Source organism: Littorina saxatilis, unplaced genomic scaffold (genome assembly GCF_037325665.1).
Source record: "Littorina saxatilis isolate snail1 unplaced genomic scaffold, US_GU_Lsax_2.0 scaffold_290, whole genome shotgun sequence".
NCBI lineage: Eukaryota > Metazoa > Mollusca > Gastropoda > Littorinimorpha > Littorinidae > Littorina > Littorina saxatilis.
This window is the reverse complement of record NW_027129322.1, coordinates 88,467-111,222: the sequence shown is the minus strand read 5'-3', so window position 1 is coordinate 111,222 and position 22,756 is coordinate 88,467. Positions and strand designations below refer to the sequence as shown.

General features: G+C 37.7%; 1 protein-coding gene across 2 annotated transcripts; it reads right to left on the bottom strand.

Moving 5' to 3' along the window:
* Positions 1-14,071: 14,071 nt before the first annotated feature.
* On the bottom strand, positions 14,072-22,370 carry LOC138957591 (uncharacterized). Of its 2 annotated transcripts, none has more exons than XM_070328685.1 (5): positions 22,222-22,370; positions 20,179-20,212; positions 18,697-18,755; positions 16,210-16,332; positions 14,072-14,588 (listed from the first exon to the last, which is right to left on the bottom strand). In XM_070328685.1, exons 1-5 carry the CDS (start codon positions 22,364-22,366, stop codon positions 14,560-14,562), a joined length of 390 nt encoding a protein of 129 aa, XP_070184786.1. In that variant the 5' UTR covers positions 22,367-22,370; the 3' UTR covers positions 14,072-14,559. The 2 variants fall into 2 exon arrangements, with proteins under 2 accessions (XP_070184786.1, XP_070184787.1); XM_070328686.1 differs by having other exon boundaries at positions 18,697-18,752.
* Positions 22,371-22,756: the final 386 nt, after the last annotated feature.

Below are 22,756 nucleotides of genomic sequence, written 5' to 3'. Positions count from 1 at the left end.
GATCCGGGCTGGTTATTTGTCGAACAGGTTACACAATGTTCATCGTTGCTGATCTCGAAAGCATCAGACGAAACTGGAAACTGGAAACTCGAAACACCAACGTATCTGTTGAAATAACAACAAGTCTCAGAACTGGGAATTACTCTGTCATTATACAAACCGTTTCCCCTGAGACCTGTGTGATAAAACCACATCTTGTTATTCAAACGGAGACTCGACTATATCATTCATTATAGCACTTTATAAACAATTAATTATCCACACTCATTCATCATGCCGCTCAACGTTCATACAATGTATTGCGTTTGGTCTACAGTGATTACATAGAATCTTGGCATTCAATCAAACTTATGACACTGTGACCATTGCAGTGCTTACAAACATTAATTTGATAACCTTGGGGAAACTAACTTGGATCTGAATAACTCATATTTACCAAAATAGATTTCACCAACGTAACGGCCAACGGCCCCTGCTACCGCTAGCTGCCCCCTCTCCGGCCATCCTGTCACTGACAGGGTAACTCCTCCGCTCGCCCTTGACGATGGTTCTTGTTTCAAAGCAATCCACCAAGTCGTTGCTGAAATACAGCGCTGTTTGTCATAATACATCTATAAAATGACGAAAAAAATTCCCGTTTTTGACCGCTCATGCGAGCGATACCTGCATCAGTAGGAATAGAATAGCACACGTAATAAGAAAGGTGGCTAAACCAAACAACCTGTTCTGGGTAGGTAATTGGTTTGGCGTTCTTCTCGTTTGTAACAGTTGCAAAGTCTTGCCTATTGTGAGTTTTTGTCGATTTTTAATTGGTTCTTTCTGTTTTTGTCCGGTCGAGTTTGAAGGTACCCTTATTTGAGCGGCGGTCCCCTGATCCCTGTAAAAGAAATCTTTAATCCGAAAGGTGATCCAAATAGTCAAGAGAACGGCATTAACTTGCATGTTAAGTTCAGATGAAATGACACGGGAATTAATGCTTAAATTTGGGTACAAAATCTGTTGCAATAATTTGTTGGCACAGTTTATATAGAATTAGGTCAAAAGCGAGAATGCAAAAGAAATACGTCATAAGCAAGGGAGCTCATCCTTTACTCTGTGTGTCTTTGCTGCTTACACACCAACGTGATGTTTGAAAGGAGCAAGCACGCTAGAAGATAAGGATGAGGACTCGAGAGGGGTGGGGGGGGGGGGGGGGGGGGGTAGAAATATATATAGAAATAACTCTTCCCTACAGCCTACTGGGAACTTATTCCCCCCTCTGCTTCTTTCTCCCTGTAAACTTGTAGGGCTAGTTATTTTTCGGTACGCTTAACTTACCAAGCAATCAAAATCACTAACCCAACAACGGGCCTGAATCCTCGATAGCTCATGGGTAGAGACTGTACACATTGTGGATCTACTTTTTGCGACTCAAAAGTTCAGAACACTCTAATGTATGAAATATACATTTCTGGAGCAAACAATACAACCATACCGCATTTAAACCAGCAACTACAGGCTTGAACACATGAATCTCAATATAAAATCCATGAGTTTGGTTGTTTTCTGAATTCAGATCTGCCGTGCACAATCGTTTATCGCTAGCAAGATTCCAAGGAAAAGTAACTCTCATACTTTGTCTAGCGACACGAGTAGTTCCCCTTCCAGATTTCGGCTGCATCGACAAGACTGCAATCCGACGGTCAGTTTTCAACAATATTTAATTTTATAAACAGATTACACGCAATCAATTGCAAACATTTAATCAACTTAAAGAACATGCAGCGGTTTCATACACTATTTTGCCCCAGAAAACTGAACTTCATACAGTTTTTAACGTTGGAACACGGGTGTAAAACTTCGTCTGCTAGTCACATTCGAGGAAAGAACATTTCCTGAGCGATACCAAAACATGAACAGAACACACACTATCTGCCTTTACCGCCACAGCAGAATGACAACATAACTGTGTACTTGATTTTAGTTCAAACCATGGAAAATGACAAGAAGTGTTAACAGAATGCACGGAACTATACAACCGCGCATTAATCGATCGCCTGCGCAGGTAGACTGGTTGGGTGAATATGATTCGATCAAACTTTCGCACAGAAACTACTCTTTTCTTTGAATAACTGAAGAAAGGAGGAATAAAGAGGTTACATACCTCGTCTCAGTGATTATCAAAAATAATGGTCTCAGTTCGCGGTCATGAAAAAGCTCGCTGAAGCTCGCATTTTTCATGATCCGCTAACTTCGACCATTATTTTTGATAATCACTGAGACTCGGCATGTAACCTCTACATCAAACCCTCTCCAAACCAATTGCAACACTGATCGAAAGAAAAACCCAAGTCCTCAGTTTATTTTGTCCCCTTGATCTCTCTTGAAGATAAAAATATGATCAGTCTTGAGAGAGCAAACCGGATGTTACCACTGCAAAATTCAAGCGTTGACTGAAGCTCTCAAGGTCATACACGCCGTATAGGTGGGGTTTAGGGTAGCGTTTGCTGTACAGAATTCTGTACATGATTTTATCCCTATTTTTCAACCTCGTATTCCCGGAAAGTCATAAATAGACCACAGCTTTAAAAATAGAATTACGTCAAAAGCGAGAATGCAGAAGAATAACGCCATGAGCAAGGGAGTAAGGGAGCTCTGTGTGTCTTATATATATATATATATATATATATATATATATATATATATATATATATAAAACATCAGAAATTGTGAAAGAAACAATTGAAAGTCAGCAGAGACTTTCTTCCGAGATTTGTTAAAATCTCTTAGCAGAGATAGAGAGAGAAATAAGTATCCCTTCACAGACAGCCTATTGGGAGCATCAGACCCTCCTCAAGGGGGACCGAGATTTACAGAGCAAAGTCCCTTTGTGGGGGACGTATCGCAAGGTTATCTAGTCCTGAGAAGGACCATTGTATTTGTACCTAGACCAGACACGTGTTTCGACACTATTGTGTCTCATCAGTGGTCAGGTGGTACTGATGGCGAGAGTTGTCAACCCATGGTATCCAACTAAGAAGCAAACCATTCTCTGAATGGTAGCTTCTGTTGGCATGGGAGACTACCCTCATCTGACAACCCCAAGAGGATATCTGTGAAGGGAAACACTTTGATTTAAGGCCAAAGTGTAGAATTGATACTTATTAAGAAAGAATTTAGAAATTTAGACAAGTTTTAACCAAGAAATTAGGTTAAAACAAGGGAAATTTGAAAAAGCCTAAAGGGAGGTAACTCTGTACCAGCCTGCAGATCCAGAAATGGATACGCGAACAAGTTAGATCTAATTTTGAAAAGGTTAAACAGGAAAAGCGGTCAACTTTTCACTGCTGTTCAACACAGGACTTGGTAAAGAAGAAGTTTTCTGCTTTATTCAATTGGATCGCTTTAAAGGTGACTTTAAATATATATAAATATATATAATATATATATGACTTTTTTTGTTTCAAAATTTTTTTATTCAAATAAATAACAACAATTAACAATATCTCATACAATGAATTAAATACAACTTATCGAGTACAACAAGCTAACTTTTTTAACGTTTTGTTCTTCGAACACTCACACAAAAATGCTTCTTATCTGTAACTGCCTATTAAAAATACTTTCCAACGGTAAAAACGAATTTGTTTTTTTATATATACTAACGCACATCTTTCCGATTAAGATAATGTGGTTCAATTTATACATAGTTGCCTTTTTCACCATTACAAAATGCATACCAAATAAAACATCACTAACTTTCAAAACAATCTTAATTTCTAAAGTACGAAAAATAAATTCTTCAATAAACTTCCAGAATTTGTATACAGCCGGGCATTCAAAAAAGAAGTGTTCAATGAAATCAGTTACATCACAACAGTAATTACATTTATTAGTTTCCGTTACTTTCATTTTACACAGGAGATCGTTGGTCGGATAAATGTTGTGCATAATTTTCCAGTGTAAAACTCTTAATCTAGTCTCTTGTGTTGACTGATAGGCAACTATCCAAGATCGTTCATCAATTTCTACATTAAACTTTCTCTTCCAAAATCCTCCGGAACATGGTACATCTGTTTTCATATTAATAATCTCTTTCCTATATTCTCTGGCACTTAACACATTTTTGCCGTTAAACAGTGGTAAGGTAATACAAACATCATCAGTAATATTTACAACATTTTTCCTCATAAATAATGACACGGCAGCTTTTACAACATTATATTCAAGAATTCGGTTTGGCGAATATCCAATCAAATCACATATGTCTTGATATGAGAATATGTCTCCCGAACGTACAATATACGTTAATTGGATCTGTGATCCAAACATGGCTTTTGGTCAATCGAGATGGAAGTTTATTCCACAAGCCCGTAGGGCGAGTGGAATAAACTGCCATCGAGATTGACCAAAAGGCATGTTTGGATCACAGATCCAATTAACATATATATCTCGACATTCACTGGTCTTAGGGTTGTTGTTTTCAAAGAAGAAAGAAACTTGCTTGAACACGGACCACTTCTCCGAGCAAAATCAACAAACCTAATCACTCGCATTCCACCTCAAGGTCTCGGCCAACCAAGACTATGGCATACTCGTAGCAAAGCCGCCGAATGGTACCGTAAACCAAGAATAGTGACGTAAGAGAATAGAATGTCGTCTTTTGATTTGGAACGTGACGTGTTTCAGAACTTCTTCTGGACAAGTCGGATGGTCTTCTGCGTAGTGGTTGGCACGAGATTCGTTTTCTTCTTCGACAGTTCATCCTCCGATACTGTAGCAAAACGTTTCATCTTTTTTTCACCGTCGAGTATGCGGACGACTGAACTTGACCGCTAAAAAGTAGTCCTTTAGGAATCATTACGCCGAGTCCGAACATGAGGTCTGAACATTGTTTTTAGGCAGGATCTAGGTGAAAGCGAGGCTGTTCTTATTTCTGTGTACAGTCGAGAGAGAGAGAAATACATGTCGAGACATTGTCAGTTAATACCAATACACCTCGTTGTATCCAACTTTCCAAAAATAAAATGTTGCCACTATACGTTATGCATGCATTATTCCATAATAAAGTCGGCCCGACTGTCCCACGATCGTAGTGGTTATTATCCAGCCAATATTTTAATACTGCTTTCCAAAAGTGTGATTTCACTAGGTCTAACCCTTTAAATCTTGCACTGTTTACATTCGATAAGAAACATTCAAAATGCTTTCCAAAACGCAAATACATCATCTTTGGAGTGAAACTCCAATTATCATTTTCATTTGATGTAGTCAGTTGTGAAACCCATTGTAATAAAAAAGAAATTTGCATTTGCCTAATATCGATCATTTTTAAACCACCTTTTTCAATTTCAAAACATAAAACGCTTCTTTTCACCTTTTCAAAGGCCTTCCGATTACAATCTCTTTTTCGCCACAAACATCTAAACAATAAGGTATTGACTTCATTCAAAACACAGTCAGGTAATACAAACGCTTGCATAATATACACAAATTGTGAAATTAAAAACGTTTTCACAATACATATTTTCCCTACAATGCTCAAATTTCGCTTCTCCCATGCACAAATCAATCGCTTAATATTCCTTATTCTTCCAGTCCAGTTATCTTCTACCAAAGAAGCATATCAATGATTGTATACTTGCCATTTACATATGTATTATAAATGTTGAAGGATGAATGATGATACATTGTAGACGGATGCATGTTATTGATTAAAAGCCCCACAATGATGTGCTTGGCAAAAACAACAACAACAAAAAAGAAAAAAGAAAAAAAAAAAGAAAAATGACGATCAAATTGCTTAACTGTCACATGCGAGGGCTAAGGTTACTACCACGCATTCACTTCATAAAACAGTTAACCAAGTCAAGAATGCATTATTGAGTTAATGTTCACCGTTCAATGAACCGGTATGGCTACTCGAATCTGATGGAGAGAGGTTAGTATGACTGATTATTTTTGTAAGTATAATATTATTATTTATGAATGGTTTACACTTTTCATGTTGTGAACAACTGTAATCTTGAGAATTGTTTCTACTTTGCCTGTTTTTAAATTGAGGGTTTTAAACGCTAACAGTTGTAAAGCTAAACTTTCAGGAAAAAAAACCTATCAGTAACGTTTTTGATTTATATATTCTTTCATTGCAGGTAGCTTTTGAACAAAGGTGCGAGCAGCAACTATTTTGAGGGTGAAAACTGCCTCTCAGTTGTGTGTTCTACATGTATTTGATGACATCGTTCTAATTATGCCAAGCATTTAGCATTGCTATTGCGAGCTCTTGTCTCTCTTACATAATAAGATTGTTCCGGATGATATGAAAGCGGATGCTTTATGTACTGTAAACCCGTTTCGCTTTATTGCTGCTAACCATGATACACACCTATATTTATAGCTTACATTTCCTGGTGATATTTCTCTAGCGTCAAGAGCAATCTCAAAACAAGCAATGCAAGCAAATCACAAAAACACAACAAAACAAACTTACACACACACACACACACACACACATACACACACACACACACACACACACATACGAAACACAAGCACGCACACACACACACACACACACACACACACACACACACACACACACACACACACACACACATACACACAGACACACACACACATATTTAGAGACTTGTATGTTTTGTTATTTAATAAACTCGCTTTCCTAGCTGACAATACAGTCATCGGTTTTTGCTGAGTCCCAACATTCAATACATTTACTTATGTTATGTAACATCAAGTTTAAAATTCCAGTAATGAAAGCATCAGGTTTGTAGACCAGTTCTTTACGTTTGGGTGAAATTAACAAATGTATGTGCCTTGATCTAAATTGTATGAAAATAAGTCTGAGAATTATCAATTGATAAATTCAAATAGTTCGCCATGCTCCGTTTTAAACAAGAAGAGTATACATGATATGTTGTATTGTAAACATAATTGTTGTTTAAATGTTATTGTTCTTAGACCAGATAAAAATACACCAACTGGTGCTTGCTTACACTGACAACTTAGGAATATAAAATACAATTGATTCAGTAAAACACTCTCTCTCTCTCTCTCTCACCCTCCCCGCCCCCTCTCTCTTTTTCTCTTTCTATTTCTCTCTGTTAAAAAGCTCACTTGTTTAGGACAGACAGACACACGCCACACACACACACACACACACACACACACACACACACACACACACACACACACACACACACACACACACGCGCGCGCGCGCGCTACCTATAAAAAAAAGGCACTCGTGTGATATATCAGGAAGTACACTGAGCACAAAAAGTTAAGGATATTTTTTCAGTGGTATACCCCAGATTTAAACAGCAGTTTTTTTTAGGGTAGGCGTGGTCACGGACCAGTGACGTCATACCCAGATATTGCTCAGATTCCAGAAACACATTTTTGAGCAGAAGAAAGACTGTTCTTCAAATACACGTATATGTCTGACCAAAAACCTGCTGTATAACATCTGGAGTATACCACTGACAAAATATCCCAAACTTTTTGTGCTCAGTGTATAATATGCGTCGTCAAACCGGGAAGTAAAAACGAATGTCATGCCAAACCAAACGTGTTTTCAATGTCACTTGTCAAGGGTAGGAAAGAAACACGATATTATGCTCATGCACAGACACATTCAAGGTCGAGAACCCTACAAATAAAAAGCCATGCAATAACAATGCACAGTACATTTTAATACGTGTGCCTGTGTCACGTACACGTAGGCAATGGAAGTTGATTAGCCTAAAAGAAGGAAACAACACACACACACACACTGACACACACACACACACACACACACACACACACACACACACACACACACACACACACAACAAACAAACACACACTCACAGAATAAAAGAACAAGAAGGATGAGCAGGAGGAATAGGAGGATAACAGTTATAAAGAGGAAGAAGAACAACAGCAACAATCAGCATCATCGATCAAAAAAATGGTTTTACAATTGACTGGCTATTTAATCATCTCGTCACTCTGCGGTAAATTCCTTTCAACATACTTTATGAAAATCACAGATTAAGTTATTGTATAACAATAACAAGAGGATCGGGAATCAGCAACAACACTGAAGCATAGTTTATTGAAACAATCGCCGGCAAAGGCCAAGTAGGACTCAGCTCACTTCAAGGGCATGCTGCTTTCATACAGGAGTGTGGGTATCCCACACGTAGTAGCTTTTAAAACAGATCTGCAAACACCCAGATGGACAACTCCTGCTCTAACTTTGAGAGAAAGGAGTACAAGGGTTGTGTCCCAATGCTTGGTAACAGTTACAGTTAACGAAGACCGAATTTCCATGTACGTAATGTGGTTGTTTAAGCTTCAGCTCTTTCAATTTGACGTCACCAGTTAACTATCTTAGTCGAGTCCAAAAGTTGCGGGTAAATGAAATTGTGAATCTCATGTAAATTGATATGAGACGGGCGCAATGACTTAGTGGTAAGTATATCGCTCCCCCGAAATCGGCGTATGCTGCCTGAATGGCGGGGTAAAAACGGTCATACACGTAAATATCCACTCGTACTAAAAAAATGAGTGAACGTGGGAGTTTCAGCTCATGAACAAACAAGTCGCGTAAGGCGAAAATACAATATTTAGTCAAGTAGCTGTCGAACTCACAGAACGCAATGCCATTTTTCAGCAAGACCGTATACTCGTAGCATCGTCAGTCCACCGCTCATGGCAAAGGCAGTGAAATTGACAAGAAGAGCGGGGTAGTAGTTGCGCTAAGAAGGATAGCACGCTTTTCTGTACCTCTCTTTGTTTTAACTTTCTGAGCGTGTTTTTAATCCAAACATATCATATCTATATGTTTTTGGAATCAGGAACCGACAAGGAATAAGATGAAAGTGTTTTTAAATTGATTTGGACAATTTAATTTTGATAATAATTTTTATATATTTAATTTTCAGAGCTTGTTTGTTAATCCGAATATAACATATTTATATGTTCTGGGAATCAGCAAATGATGGAGAATAAGATAAACGTAAATTTGGATCGTTTTATAAATTTTTATTTTTTTTTACAATTTTCCGATTTTTAATGACCAAAGTCATTAATTAATTTTTAAGCCACCAAGCTGAAATGCAATACCGAAGTCCGGGCTTTGTCGAAGATTACTTGACCAAAATTTCAACCAAGTTGGTTGAAAAATGAGGGCGTGACAGTGCCGCCTCAACTTTCACGAAAAGCCGGATATGACGTCATCAAAGACATTTATCAAAAAAATGAAAAAAACGTTCGGGGATTTCATACCCAGGAACTCTCATGTCAAATTTCATAAAGATCGGTCCAGTAGTTTCGTCTGAATCGCTCTACACACACACACAGACACACAGACACACAGACACACGCACATACACCACGACCCTCGTTTCGATTCCCCCTCGATGTTAAAATATTTAGTCAAAACTTGACTAAATATAAAAAGAAGAAGAAGAAGAAGAAGGTGAGTATATTGGACTTTAAGCTGGAAGGTTGCGGGCGAAAATCCCGTCTGCGCACAGTTGGTTAATGGTGGCGATTTCCAGATCTCCTATGTCAAAAAATGTGAAGACCTGGAAAAGCTTTATCGCCCTATGTATATCCACGCTAACACATCGCCAAATACTCACACAACCAATTTATGTGGGAGTTTCCTAAATTATAGAAGCATTGTAATTCTGACATGCATTCCTCCTAAAATCCTGAATAAAATAGGAGAGCATGTTATATGGACAACAAAGTAGAATTGCAGCCAGCTGACACAGGAGAAAAACAATAAAACAATATAAGTATATCTACATACATCTAAAATTGTTGCAGAAAACCCCCAATTTGTTTATGTATCAAAGGATTTTCTTTCAACAGTCAGTAAAAATGTGACTGACCAATGCGTCATAGGCAGAGAGGACATATGGCTCCGTAGGTGTGTGTCTGTCTGTGTGTCTCTTTGTGATACATAACTGAAGATTTGTGTAAAACTGATATGACTAAGTGCCAAAAGGTGCGCACGAAAAGCGGACAAAGGGGCTAAAAAATAAAAGTTGACAAACACGACTGATATTGTGATTTTTGTTAAGACAACAGATGCTGGAACCCAATTACGAAAAGAAAAGATAAATTTACCCAAATGATTTTACAAATAACGATAATTTTGTTCGTTATATCATTCAAAACGGCACTGAGTCATAGCATTAAGGTTATCTCGCACGTTTTTAAAGCTAGGGCTTTGAAACTTGGCACACAACCAAAGTATAATGACCTCCAGGTATGGTGCACATCACATTAAACAACATTGAATTTCAAGGTCACAGCGAGGTTAAATTTCCTTTGCAAACTGGAAAATTGTCGTTGTCACGTCTTACATGTTTTAATACTAGATCAGTTAGACTTTACATACTTCACATACTTTCAGCATTTTTATAAAACCTCATTAAAAGTGACCTGCTGGTTAATCTTTGTCAAAGTTCAAGGTCACAGCGGGGTCACATCTGGTCCAAATGTGGAATATTTTCAATTTATTCAGCGCGTTTATAGCACGAGCTTTGAAAATACACACAGTTCTAGTGTATAATGTTCACACACGATTAAAGTCTGGTTGAAAAAGTCAAGGTCACAGCAGGGTCGCGTTGAGGTCAAACATATACATTTTTCAATGAGGTTTTCTCATATGTTTTTGAAGCTAGGGCCTTGAAACTTGGCACACTACGCAAGTTAAATTAAACCTCATCAAATTCCAAGGTCACAGTAAGGTTAAAGATCCTTTAAGGATATTTTCTAAAAAAAAGGTGACCGCCTGGTTAATGTTTGTCAAATTTCAAGGTCACAGCAGTGCCATCTGGCTTAAACTTTGAAAAATTGTCAATTTCTTCAACTAGTTTTATAGTGTTTGAAGTCATTCACACATGATGAAAGCCTGGTTGATAAAATCAAACGTCAAGGTCGCAGCGGGGTCGCATTGAAGTCAGACACATACAATTGTCATTTTCACGAACGCCTTTTAAGCAACACCTTTGAAACTTCACACATTCCAAAGTTTTGATGTTGTTTGGTTATAATCAAAGTGTGGTCAATTTCCATGATTGAGAGCATTCAGAGGGGTCAAGTTGAGGTCACACAAAAAGTGATAATCTTTATAAGACTCACGTTTGCTGCTATTGCTCACTTGACATTGGTGAAAGTGCTTATTTTATAATTGTTGATCTTGATGTTTTGACCAATTAATATTACCAGGATCAACCATACCAGATTTCAAAGTCCAGAAGTTGTCAAACCTCAAACCTGTTGGAAGTTTCAAAGATTTAAGCATCGAGGGCAGCCGCGTCATTACACACAATGCAATTACGTCATACATCATACATTTCTATGAGTCATGTTGAATGGAATGGTGGCATGTGCCTCTATTCTAGCTAACAACAAAGCTGAAAAAAATGAATATTATCTGTTTGTTTTGTTTGTTTTACCCGTACGAGACCTTTCTGTGACCTTGACATGTGACAAGGATCTACCTTAACTTCTTTAAGTCGGAGTTGAGAGTTGTGTGATGTTTGAAGGCTCTCCCTTTAAAAACAACTGAGATAATGATGCATTTTCGTGTTTTTGATTTGCCCATGTGACCTTGAGATTCGACAAAGGTCAACAAGACTTTAACCGTGTATGGAGGCTATTAAGCCCAAAAATGTGAACTTTCAAGGTTCTTGCTTTGAAAAACTCTGAGAAAAAGGTTATGTTTTTTTTTTTTACCCACACGAGACCCTGCTATGACCTTCACATTTCTCAAGGATCAACCTTGAATTCTCCATGTTGAACAATCATTAAGCAAAAGCGTTGTTTGAAGTTTGAAGGTTCTAGCTTCAAAAATCTCTGAAAAAATATGTTTCATCCGTTTTCTGAACCACATGTGACCCAGCCGTGACCTTGAAATCTGACAAGGGTCAACAAGACTTTTACCATGCATGGGGGCGATTAAACCCCAAATGTGTGTGAAGTTTCAAGGTTTCAACTTAAAAAACGTCTGAGAAAAATATACATTTTCCTTTTTGGACAATCAACACGACAAACGCTCGTGTTATCATTCTTTTACTTTAAGGTCGACTTGCGTGCCCGCTCTTTCGCTAATCTCAATTAAAATTCATCTTAGAAGTTCGGTTTTATTACGCTTTTAATTAAGAAGATTAAACTAAGACAACAAATAGTTAGTTTTACCCATTAAACTCGATAAGGTAGTGACATTTTATGTTGAACGCAAGAAGGTGTCGCACGCAAGATCTGAAAAGATGTTGACGACATAATTTCAACACTTGATAGCGCAATCGTGGTTCGTGATTTCTTCACAAATTTTGAACACAGAATGTGTCACGTGGTTCCGTAAATGAAGTAGATCTTTGTACATGTAAATTTTGTTTTTAAAAGAAAATAACCGTTAATTACCGAACATTTTGTCGCACGCAAGATATGACGAAATTTTCAAATCGTTTTCAAAAATGCTGTTCAAAAGTTCTGCAGTCTTTGCTGGATTACTTGAAAGACAGCAGTTTGATACACCGTTATCGCTTGACGTGTCGACATCAATTCCAGAGTTTTTGAAAAAGAAATTTAGTAAATATCTGCGATTGAAAAATGTATGCCGTGATGACGAATCATCTTGCGTGCGACACCTTAAAATTCGGTTATCGAAAACAAAAAATTCTCTCGAGATTTAGATTTGACGTTTGGTCTCGTCTGTAAAGCGATGTTTCAGGCATTCAATCAAACTAAATGCAATTCATTTGTGCTTCTTGTTATTTTTCTGTGGCATATTCAAAACACGAGGTATCACGATGTCCTTTTTCAGATGGCCGGTTTTGGCGTTATTTTTGACTTTAAACAAAGATAACTTCAAAACCGTTCAAGTCAGACACACGAAATTATGTCCACTATCTCTTCGCACATTCATCCACACACACACCAATTTTCAGCAGACACACGTTTTTAGAAACATTTTTATTGTAAAACAAAGTCGTCTTCTGTTCTGTGAGCACCTTTTGGCACTTAGTCATATACACATTATTGAGGGCATTTACTTGTGCAGATTTTGTGGTCTTCTTTCTGTATAGCTCTTTACGAATGGGGTTTTCTTTACTGCTGGTCACAGACGAAGAAGAAGAAGAAGAAAACAAACAAACAGCGTAAAGTGTATCCAATTTTGTTTGGACATCCACCGCAAAGTAGGATGGATTTGAACATTGGCAGGTTGGAGAACATAACACATGTTCCGGTTTGTCACAAAATCCTTCTTTGTGCAATACTTAGCACCAAGAACGGATTAGGTTGCTGACACACACTGAATAATGATCATTAGGAGTAATCAAGCAGCATTTTGTGAAGGTCCAACAACCTGGTGTCGGTGCATGGAGACACCTGACAAAATCGTGACACCGAATCATGCGTTTCTTTTCACTGCGAAAGCAAGCAAACACTTTGGACTGCGAACCATTTATTCTTATCTGTTTCTGACAATCTGCATGATATTTACAAGCAATCTTGCAACAGTTACCTCAGCCATTAGATGACTATGGAAATACTGCAAGAAGCGACAGAGATGACACTAGGGAAACGCACATTTCTTCTTGTCCTGTACGACAAGCTGTTTAAAAAACGATCATGTAGTTACTTATTCAGGTAACAGAATGCTGTATGCATCATGCACACGGCACATGCGATTATCGCGGCGACGATGATTTTTCTTCGGTGACACAATCATTATTTTGGTTAGGTACGTTATCACCAACACTCATCTTTCAAGCGTGGCACGGAACTGTTATCGTGGTTAAGATGTATTCTAGGTCGGAACAAGGTTGCTTTGGTGTTAATTTCTCTAGTTTCGTGTGTTTTTAAAGATATGTCCCCTCTTGTTCCTAGTGTCATAAAAAGGCGACATTTAATATTTCTTCTTTGTGAAAATAAGTCATGAAGCTTAGCTCTTGTTGTATTCATTGAATCTAATATTTGATACGTACGTAAATAATCAAAAATAATGTTCAGACATGTATTTGTTTTCATCACGCATATTTTGAAAAAAAATATTCCTTGAACAGGTACATATAATTTTGTTAAACACTGAATACTACCAAACATTGGTACAACAGCAGCGACAACATTGCAAAAAACAAGAAGCAGAAGAAGAAGCAGAAGAAGATAAAGAAGAAGAAGAAGAGGAAGAAGAAGAACAACAACAACAGCAACATCAACAACAACAACAACAACAAGGACGAAACAACAACAACAACAACAACAACAACAACAACAACAACAACAACAACAACAAGGACGACTGAAACGATAATAGCTACATACATTATGACAAACCGATTTCACAAAAGCTAAAACTTGCATTTTTTAGTGTATGATATGTACACGGAATATGTACACAACATATACATATCAATGTCATCGGGTGAGGCCAGCTGCATGTAAACGGAGGCTTTACCAACTAGGTCTTCTTCTTGTCGATCACACTTGTTATATTGTCAGCCCGGACAGCGAGACGAATGATCTGACAATAGGTCAATTTCAGTATCACTGGAAATTGTTTTCATAAACTGTACCTGAAAAATATAGTCAGAACATTAAAGTAATGGAAGGTGAAAAAAGAACAAACAAACGAGCAAAAAAAAGTACTGATGATGTTTAATGTAAAACACATATGTCTGCCCTCTGATGTTGTAGGAAAAAAAGCGTTTCACAACTCACAGTGTTTAAATAATCATGTCAGTGCCCCATCCTTAAACGAAAAGGCAAAACTCATACACATGACAAAGCGTGTTTGGCACTACCGCACTGGTACAAGATGACCACGTTACTCATTCCTCAAAAATAAATAAAAACAATGAATAAGAAAGAATAATTGTCAGTAGTGATACAATAATGTTGTGGTTTTCCCACTTAAAGTTTATCCATTTGGGTTTGTTCGCTTCTCATTTCATCATCATCATCATCATCATCATCATCATCATCATCATCATCATCATCATACATCATCATCATACATTATCATCATCATCATCATCATCATCATCATCATCATCATCATCATCAATATCATCTTCATCGTCGTCGTAGACGTCGTCTTGATCAGTATGCAAATGAACTGTTGGACACATTATTCCAAATAGAGTTCAATATCTGTCTCTCTTCTTTTCACAATTAGTGAAGTTTTGACCAAATATTTTAACATAGACGGGGACTCGAAACTAGGTATGGTGTATATCTGTGCAAAAGTATGTGTAGAGCGATCCAGAGAAAACTACTGGACTGATCTTCATGAAACTTCACATGATAGTTCCTGAGTACAATATCCTCAGATATAATTTCATCTTTCTGATGAACGTTTTTAATGACGTTATATCCGGCTTTTTGTGTAAGTTGAGGCGGCACTGTCACGCTCTCATTTTTCAACATTTAATTTGGTTTAAATGTTGGTCAAGTAATCTTCGAGAAAGGCCGGACTTTGGTATTGCATTTCAGCTTGAAGGCTTTACAATTCATTCGTCTCGCTGTTTGCTCATTAAAGTTGTCATAAAAAAATCAAGTTTAGCAAACACATTCAAAATGTATTCTTCATCAAATTCTGATTCTAAAAATACATATGTCATATTAACTCTCCAAATGTGATCACAATTAACGATCAAAGGTCAATTAGGTACTACGATAAAAAAAATAGAAATCGATCTATAAATGATTTTGTCTTCTTCTTCTTCTTCTTGTTGCCGCTACACGTGGAGACCAGTCCAATTGAGAAATGTAGTGGTCATCTGCAGGGACGCCGTCGTGCTGATTTTGTCTTATTCTTTATCATTTCCTTATTTCAAAAACATATGGATATAATATGTTTGTATTAAAAATAAGCTCCGAAATTTAAAAAGAATACAGAAAAGCGCACTTTCCTTCTTAGTGCAATACGCTACTGTGCTATACTGGCTCGTCAACTTCACTTCGTTTTGTACGTGAAAAGTGAGCGATTTTCTTGCCGCAGCTGTGTTGTCTTGGTAACAAAAATGCAGTACGTTCAGTTTTATTCTGTGAGTTCGACATCTTGACTAAATTTTGTAATTTCGCCTTACCCGACTTAATTGTTTGTATTTGCTTCTTTGTTTGCCTCTTTCAGTGTAGCGTAGACTACGTCCATCACCTAAACAATGCTGCGGGTCACTTCATATATATACATACCAGAGGCAAGTTCGGTGCCATGCGTCTCCTGTGTCCGATCAATTTGAGAATAAATAGACCTCATCCCTACATCAGACATCTGTAAACTGTCGTAAGGTCCTCTTGCATCAACCCCCTCTGTGTCTGCAAAATGTACGAGAAAGTAAAAGACACAAAGAGAGATAGAGAGAGAGAGACAGGGGGGGGGGGGGGGGGGGGTTACGTCAATAAAAAAAAAAGGTTCTTCCAGATACAAAAAACACCTGAGAATAGTTAGGCGAAGTTGACGCAAATTCTACTTTACAAAGCGTGTTGCACTAAGCTTTCACACTTTTTTGTTTGTTTGTTTGTTTGTTTGCTTAACGCCCAGCCGACCACGAAGGGCCATATCAGGGCGGTGCTGCTTTGACATATAACGTGCGCCACACACAAGACAGAAGTCGCAGCACAGGCTTCATGTCTCACCAAGTCACATTATTCTGACACCGGACCAACCAGTCCTAGCCCTAGCCCCATAATGCCAGACGCCAGGCGGAGCAGCCACTAGATTGCCAATTTTAAAGTCTTAGGTATGACCCGGCCGGGGTTCGAACCCACGACCTCCCGATCACGGGGCGGACGCCTTACCACTAGGCACCGTGCCGGTTAGCTTTCACACTGAATTTTCTGAAGAAAAGACTTTGCGAAGTCAACGTCGAGATCAATTGATAGTAGGCTTCAATAGGATACCTTCCTTCGCATAGCTCACACAACATCATGATTAGGACTATACATATGTTCTGATTATCATGATTTGCAGATACACGATGTTGTTAGTTAATGTACATTTGGAATTTTTCTTTGGATTATTGGCAATTTATTCTTTGAAAACGGTCGGTTTTCTTTTGTTTGACAGTTTACTCTTGATTTAATCCCATAATCAACTTTTCAAGATGCCTCATGCAGCTGATCATGAAAGGCATTGCCGCATTCGTAAAAGCTGACACCGCATGCCATAAACGGCTGTAGCCCGTCGTAATATAGGAACTGTATATTAATTCATATGGCAATGGAATATATTGTAGTGATGCCATAAAGGAAGTCTGTTTCCAGTTGCAGTTAAACAAAATTCACATGACAGAAAAACAAGACTCCCATACAAAACAAAACACACATATCTAGGAAAGGAAAGTAGTTGCATTAGAAAGTTTAAGCTTTTCAATATATTAATTACCACATTGTCACAGTCCCATGTATACAGTACATGCATGTAAACAGTTGCCACTAAGGTACCAATAACATTATATATACAAGCAATCAAAAACAAAGGAACATAATCACAAAACAGGCAATATTTCTAGTGATAAATCAACATCAATGCGCTTTGCTTTCGGTAGACGAGATTTGTATCAAGTGATTATACTGCCTACCTTATGCTTAGATTTAAAAGAAGACTTTTTTATATCCGGTGTTGGGTCGTATTTTAAGTTGATTAGCAATAATTATATTAATCATAATGTAATAATCATTATAACGGACAAACGAGAATATGCACCTGGATATGTATGTGAGGGTGCGGGTATCGATATGTGTGGTTCGGGTTATGCGTGTATTGATGTGTATATTTTATATGTTTTGAGAGTGTGATTTTATGTGATGTTATTTGTGTATACAATATGGCCAAAATATCAATATATGTTTGTTACTTTCAGATAATAAAGATGTATTTCATTAAATTGAATTGTCGGGCTTTAAGTATGTTATGGTCGGGCTTTAGTTATGTTATGATCGGGCATTAGTTTCCATAATGACTTGGAAGTTTCAAGCGCAAAGAGCATAATTGTAAAGTTATGATGTTGCGCTATATGAATGCTCATTTATTATTATTATTATTATTTAATAAACGCCAATCAATATGTAAATGTAGAATATAAGCTGCGAAGTAAGTATTTGTTAACAAGTAAAAAGATACACACACACTTATTTCGGGAATAAGAGATCCTGTGTTATCATTAAGAATCGAACAAACAAGAATGATAGGTTATTGAAACGTTTAATTCATGAGAAAAAAAAGGTTACATTTACTGTACTTAGACCCAGTTTTTTTTTAGAAGACATACAGACAAACCACTTATGATACAAACTAGTCGACGGAACTCGTCTGCAAGATATATGCGTGTTTATTATCTGTATCATAACTATTTGTATGTCTACTTGAAAGGCCACGGGGTCAACGCACAATAAATGTAACGTATTGTTTTGTTATAAATTAAAGGTATCAATAACCGACCATTCTTGGTTTTTTTCATTATGAACTTTTGGTATTTCAGCATTCGAACTGTTTTTGCCTTTTTGTTATTGTGGAAAAAAAGAATAAGACTTCTAAGTGACTTCAGTTGGTGGAACAGAGAGATCAGCAACCACAACTGTAGCCGTTTTGAAAGGTTAACGGTGTCAATCTACCAGACAAACAAGTGGGTATGCAAGCAGACAACCAAACATTCTTTAGCCAGTTGTAATTATACGAACCTTGGAATACAGCAGGTTGCAGGCCAAGCGATACGTTTGGGTTTGATGTTGCAGAGCTGCTAAACACACACACACACACACACACACACACACACACACACACACACACACATACACACACAGAGACACACACACACACACGCACGCACATACACACACACACACACACAAACACACATACACACACACACACATCCACACACACACACACATGCACACACACACACACACATATACACACGTCATTATGTTAGAGATTTAAACACGCAGAGTGAGACTGCATAACTGAGAAAAAAACACCACCAGTTTGCTAGATACGCAGACAAGCAAGATAGCACTCTCTGTCTTTGTTTTGAACAATTCAAGATAAAAAAAAACAAGAAATTCCTCCGATAGGAACTACACCCCCGTCAAAGGGAAATAACCTTCTCAGTTGGTGGCAGTGAGAATGGTTATTTCCCTTTGACCAACGGGGGTGTCCGTCTATACCAGACCTTGTATAATTTTAATCCACCAATAACTCCCTAACCGTGTGTTTGACTGGTCCCAATTTTTGTAAGGACCGTCTCAGGAATGTATAGAACCTGTTCACCAAGTTTGGTGACGATCGGTCCGTTCATTCTTGAGATCTACTTGCGAACACAAACACATCGAGTGAAACCTATACACACCCCTATACCGGGGGTGTAAAAAGTGGGGACGAAGCCAGAGGACTTTACATTAGCAGGCCTGCGTCGAAGGGTTCCACTTGGCAACAACGGCTTTTAAAAGCGCTCGAGGAACAGGATTACACATGACCTAAACGCATTGTCAGTAGTAGAGAGACTGATTAATTTCAAAGTTACAGCAACATTATGTGACACTTGTTGAACTTAAAGACCGTGCATTTGTTATCAATCGCGACACGTATGTAACATAATGCAGTGTGTAGTGAAAACAGACACAATCATTAGTTTTCTGAATTTATAATTTGAATTGCGCTTCAGTATGTACATTATTTGGTTTTTCGTTTGACAATTAGTATTATATTAATTCCCTTACCCACTCTTCCAATGCCCAGTAGCTGATGGCTACAGGAAGTAAACATTCGTATTTATATTTCCTCCATTCAAGACGAATCCGGATGAATGATTTGGATGTTGTCGCGGAATTTTGGCAACACTCGATTCTTGTCGATTTTGATGTGTTTGTGCATTCCACTTAATAAATCATTCCCAATAAGAAATAAATATTCTCTGAATTTAAATTCAACATATTTGATTTAACATTCTTATTTTGCTATACATACCAGTTACAAATACAACAAATTATTTTATAGTAAGATTAATTAGTTTTGGCCTTCAGGAAAGCTGTCTAAAACGAGTCACATTCCATGACGACGTCGATTTGAAGTACTTAAGTTAAATGTGCATGTACCTTCCAGCCAGAAACATATGTAATCTAAATTCCAGTCCTTAATATGACCAGAGTTATTTTAATTACCTTTTTGACTCAGCACTCCGAAACAACTGGTGATCTGTAAGAAACCCAAACATAAACATAATAATAATTGCTTGTTTTTTTTTTTCCAAATAACTATTTGACTCACGTATATCACAATGTTTGATGGTTAATCATTTGTGGATTATATTTGTCTTTTGTTTCATAGGCGGAGTGGTTTTAAAAAAAAATTTAGTCGTTGCTATTTGCGTGCGATCCCCGGGTTTGACAAGGGTATAATCTATGTGTAGACTCTCCTTGTCGTTCGAAAACCTTATGTGCACGTATGCCCGCCGTAAAGTTCCAAGTTCACAGCGAAAGACCCAGGGCTTGAAAAGATGAACAATTGCATGCAGGAAAAAACGGTATATTGCGCCGTACTGTATGGCAGCTCGCTTTTTTCAGGGAGAAAACGACCCGAACTTCCACAAGGGTAACCTTATATACATATACATGATACCTTAGAAATATCTCATTGCTTACCACACATCTTCCTATTTGTTCAATTCTGTCATTGAACAAAGAATTGGCACAACAATTAGACAATACAACCTACTAACAGCTAAAGGTTCACTTGCAGGCGATACGATACTATATCGAAACTTAAACAGGTCAATTTGCTTCGAATCAACTCACTGTCAATGAAGCAACCACGTTGCAATCTCAACAAGACTCGACTATATGACATTTGAGTTTGTTTAAACGAAAAAAACCAACATTAATTTCATCGATTGCAGCCATATTTAATTTAACGTCAACGACCAGGGCCCATATTCTTGAAAAAGCTGCAAAATTGTGTCCTACAAAGTCAAAATTTCGTTTAACTACCGCCCAGTATTTATAATTACTGCCCAGTAATTATTTATTTTCCCCCGGTATTCATGTGAGTCTGGCGGAAGGTCGGCAGCTACCAGTATTGGTTATTTTTAGAATAGGAGATTCCCCATGCTGGCTCTTCTCTGCGCACGCGTTACCGGCGTTTTCGCCGGCGTGTCAGTTTCAAAGTCAATAGCAACAACCCAAACAAACAGAATGAAATAAAAACACGGGGAGAAATTGTTATATATATATATTTTATTTGTTAACCTCAGTTGCATGCAGATGGCTGCTACCCTTATTTTTTTTGGCCTTCTCTCTCACTTTTTGTTTTGTTTTGTTCAAGGGGGAGCATCCTTCTTCATTGGTCTTTTTCTTTTCTCAATCAAAAGTTTACATGTTTAAATTAACAAACTTTATCAATAAACTAATATCATGTTAACCAAAGATTTAAAAAAAACTAATTCCTGCCTAAAATTAATTTTAAAAATCGATTTTGATATTACAACGTACTCTCTTGCACATGACGAAAATAAACTAAAATAAACAAATGACAAAGAGTAAAAAAAAAAAATAAAGTACGGCCTGATGGCGATTTGAACTCGACTCAATCGCGTATCAGGCGAATGCTACAACCGATCGGCAATCAAGTGAAACATTCTCGACACTGTAACGCTAGCACGCTTTCGCCACAAAGCCGGTATCGGTTGAAATCTTTCGCGAGCAGTATCTCGTATTTTTCCGCAATGCATTGGTCCTTAAATGACACCAATGTGTGTCCACGAGGGACATAAATCTACAAACAATTATTTGAACAAGATGTATTGAAAATTGACGGTTTGAATAACGTATGAAAAAAGTGACAAGGACAGTGTTGGTGAAGTTACTGACAGGTAGCGACTTTAGAGGAGGGGGATGGGCCCTCTAACTTTACAGCTCGGAGACACCCCGGTAAGGACTTAGGAAACCTAAATAACACTTAGCGGACTTATCGAGCGTAAGTGGTTTTACAGGCCAGTAAATGAGTTGCAGCTTTTTCAAGAACACAGGGCCAGATGGACACCATCGTTGTCATCTTAGCTAGCTACCACCAACAGCAACAACCAAATTACCAAAACAAATAACAAGAACAGTATCAGAAAAGCGATGACATCATCAATTAAAACAGCAAATGATAGCATGACGTTAACAAAATCAAACCATACTCCAACATATAGCATTGCTACATACCTGTGCAGGGCAGAAGCCACTGACGTCTCCACAACCATATAACAAAAGCAATTGCAGCGATGACCATAACAACCAGCACAACAGCCAGCCCGATGGCAACTCCAAGATATGACGAGGGCTGAGCCGAGTTTTGGTCAGCGGTCATGGCTTGAGCTATATTAGATAAGATTCAATAATCAATTACACACTGTAATGGGTGATGAGAAAAAAACCACCCTCATAATTGCAGTTGGGTTTCCGTTTGTTTTGTATAGCCAAATTAATAATTTGGATACCACATGCCTGGTGAAACTTTAGCTTTTACAAAGATTGTGCACACACCATTGACCATAATGGGCAGCTTGGGACCATTGATATTAGCGTTTTTGGTGTGGGTTTTGTTGATGTCTTTGGTGTGACAGCTATAATTCCATAATATAAACAGTTACGTTATATTCAATAAGAACATAGTTTATGTTCAACCATAACACAATACAACAGTAACAGGAAAAAAAAACCAGCATGGACACAAAGTCAAGCGGACACTTATTGTATA

Excerpts from the sequence above, each read along its gene's own strand:
- LOC138957591 (XM_070328685.1), bottom strand. The coding sequence starts at position 22,366 with ATGACCGCTGACCAAAACTCGGCTCAGCCCTCGTCATATCTTGGAGTT. Across the intron at positions 18,756-20,178 it reads CGGAGTGCTGAGTCAAAAAG|CAGCTCTGCAACATCAAACC; the intron begins GTAATTAAAATA and ends GTGTGTGTTTAG. Across the intron at positions 16,333-18,696 it reads GCAACCTGCTGTATTCCAAG|ACACAGAGGGGGTTGATGCA; the intron begins GTTCGTATAATT and ends TACATTTTGCAG.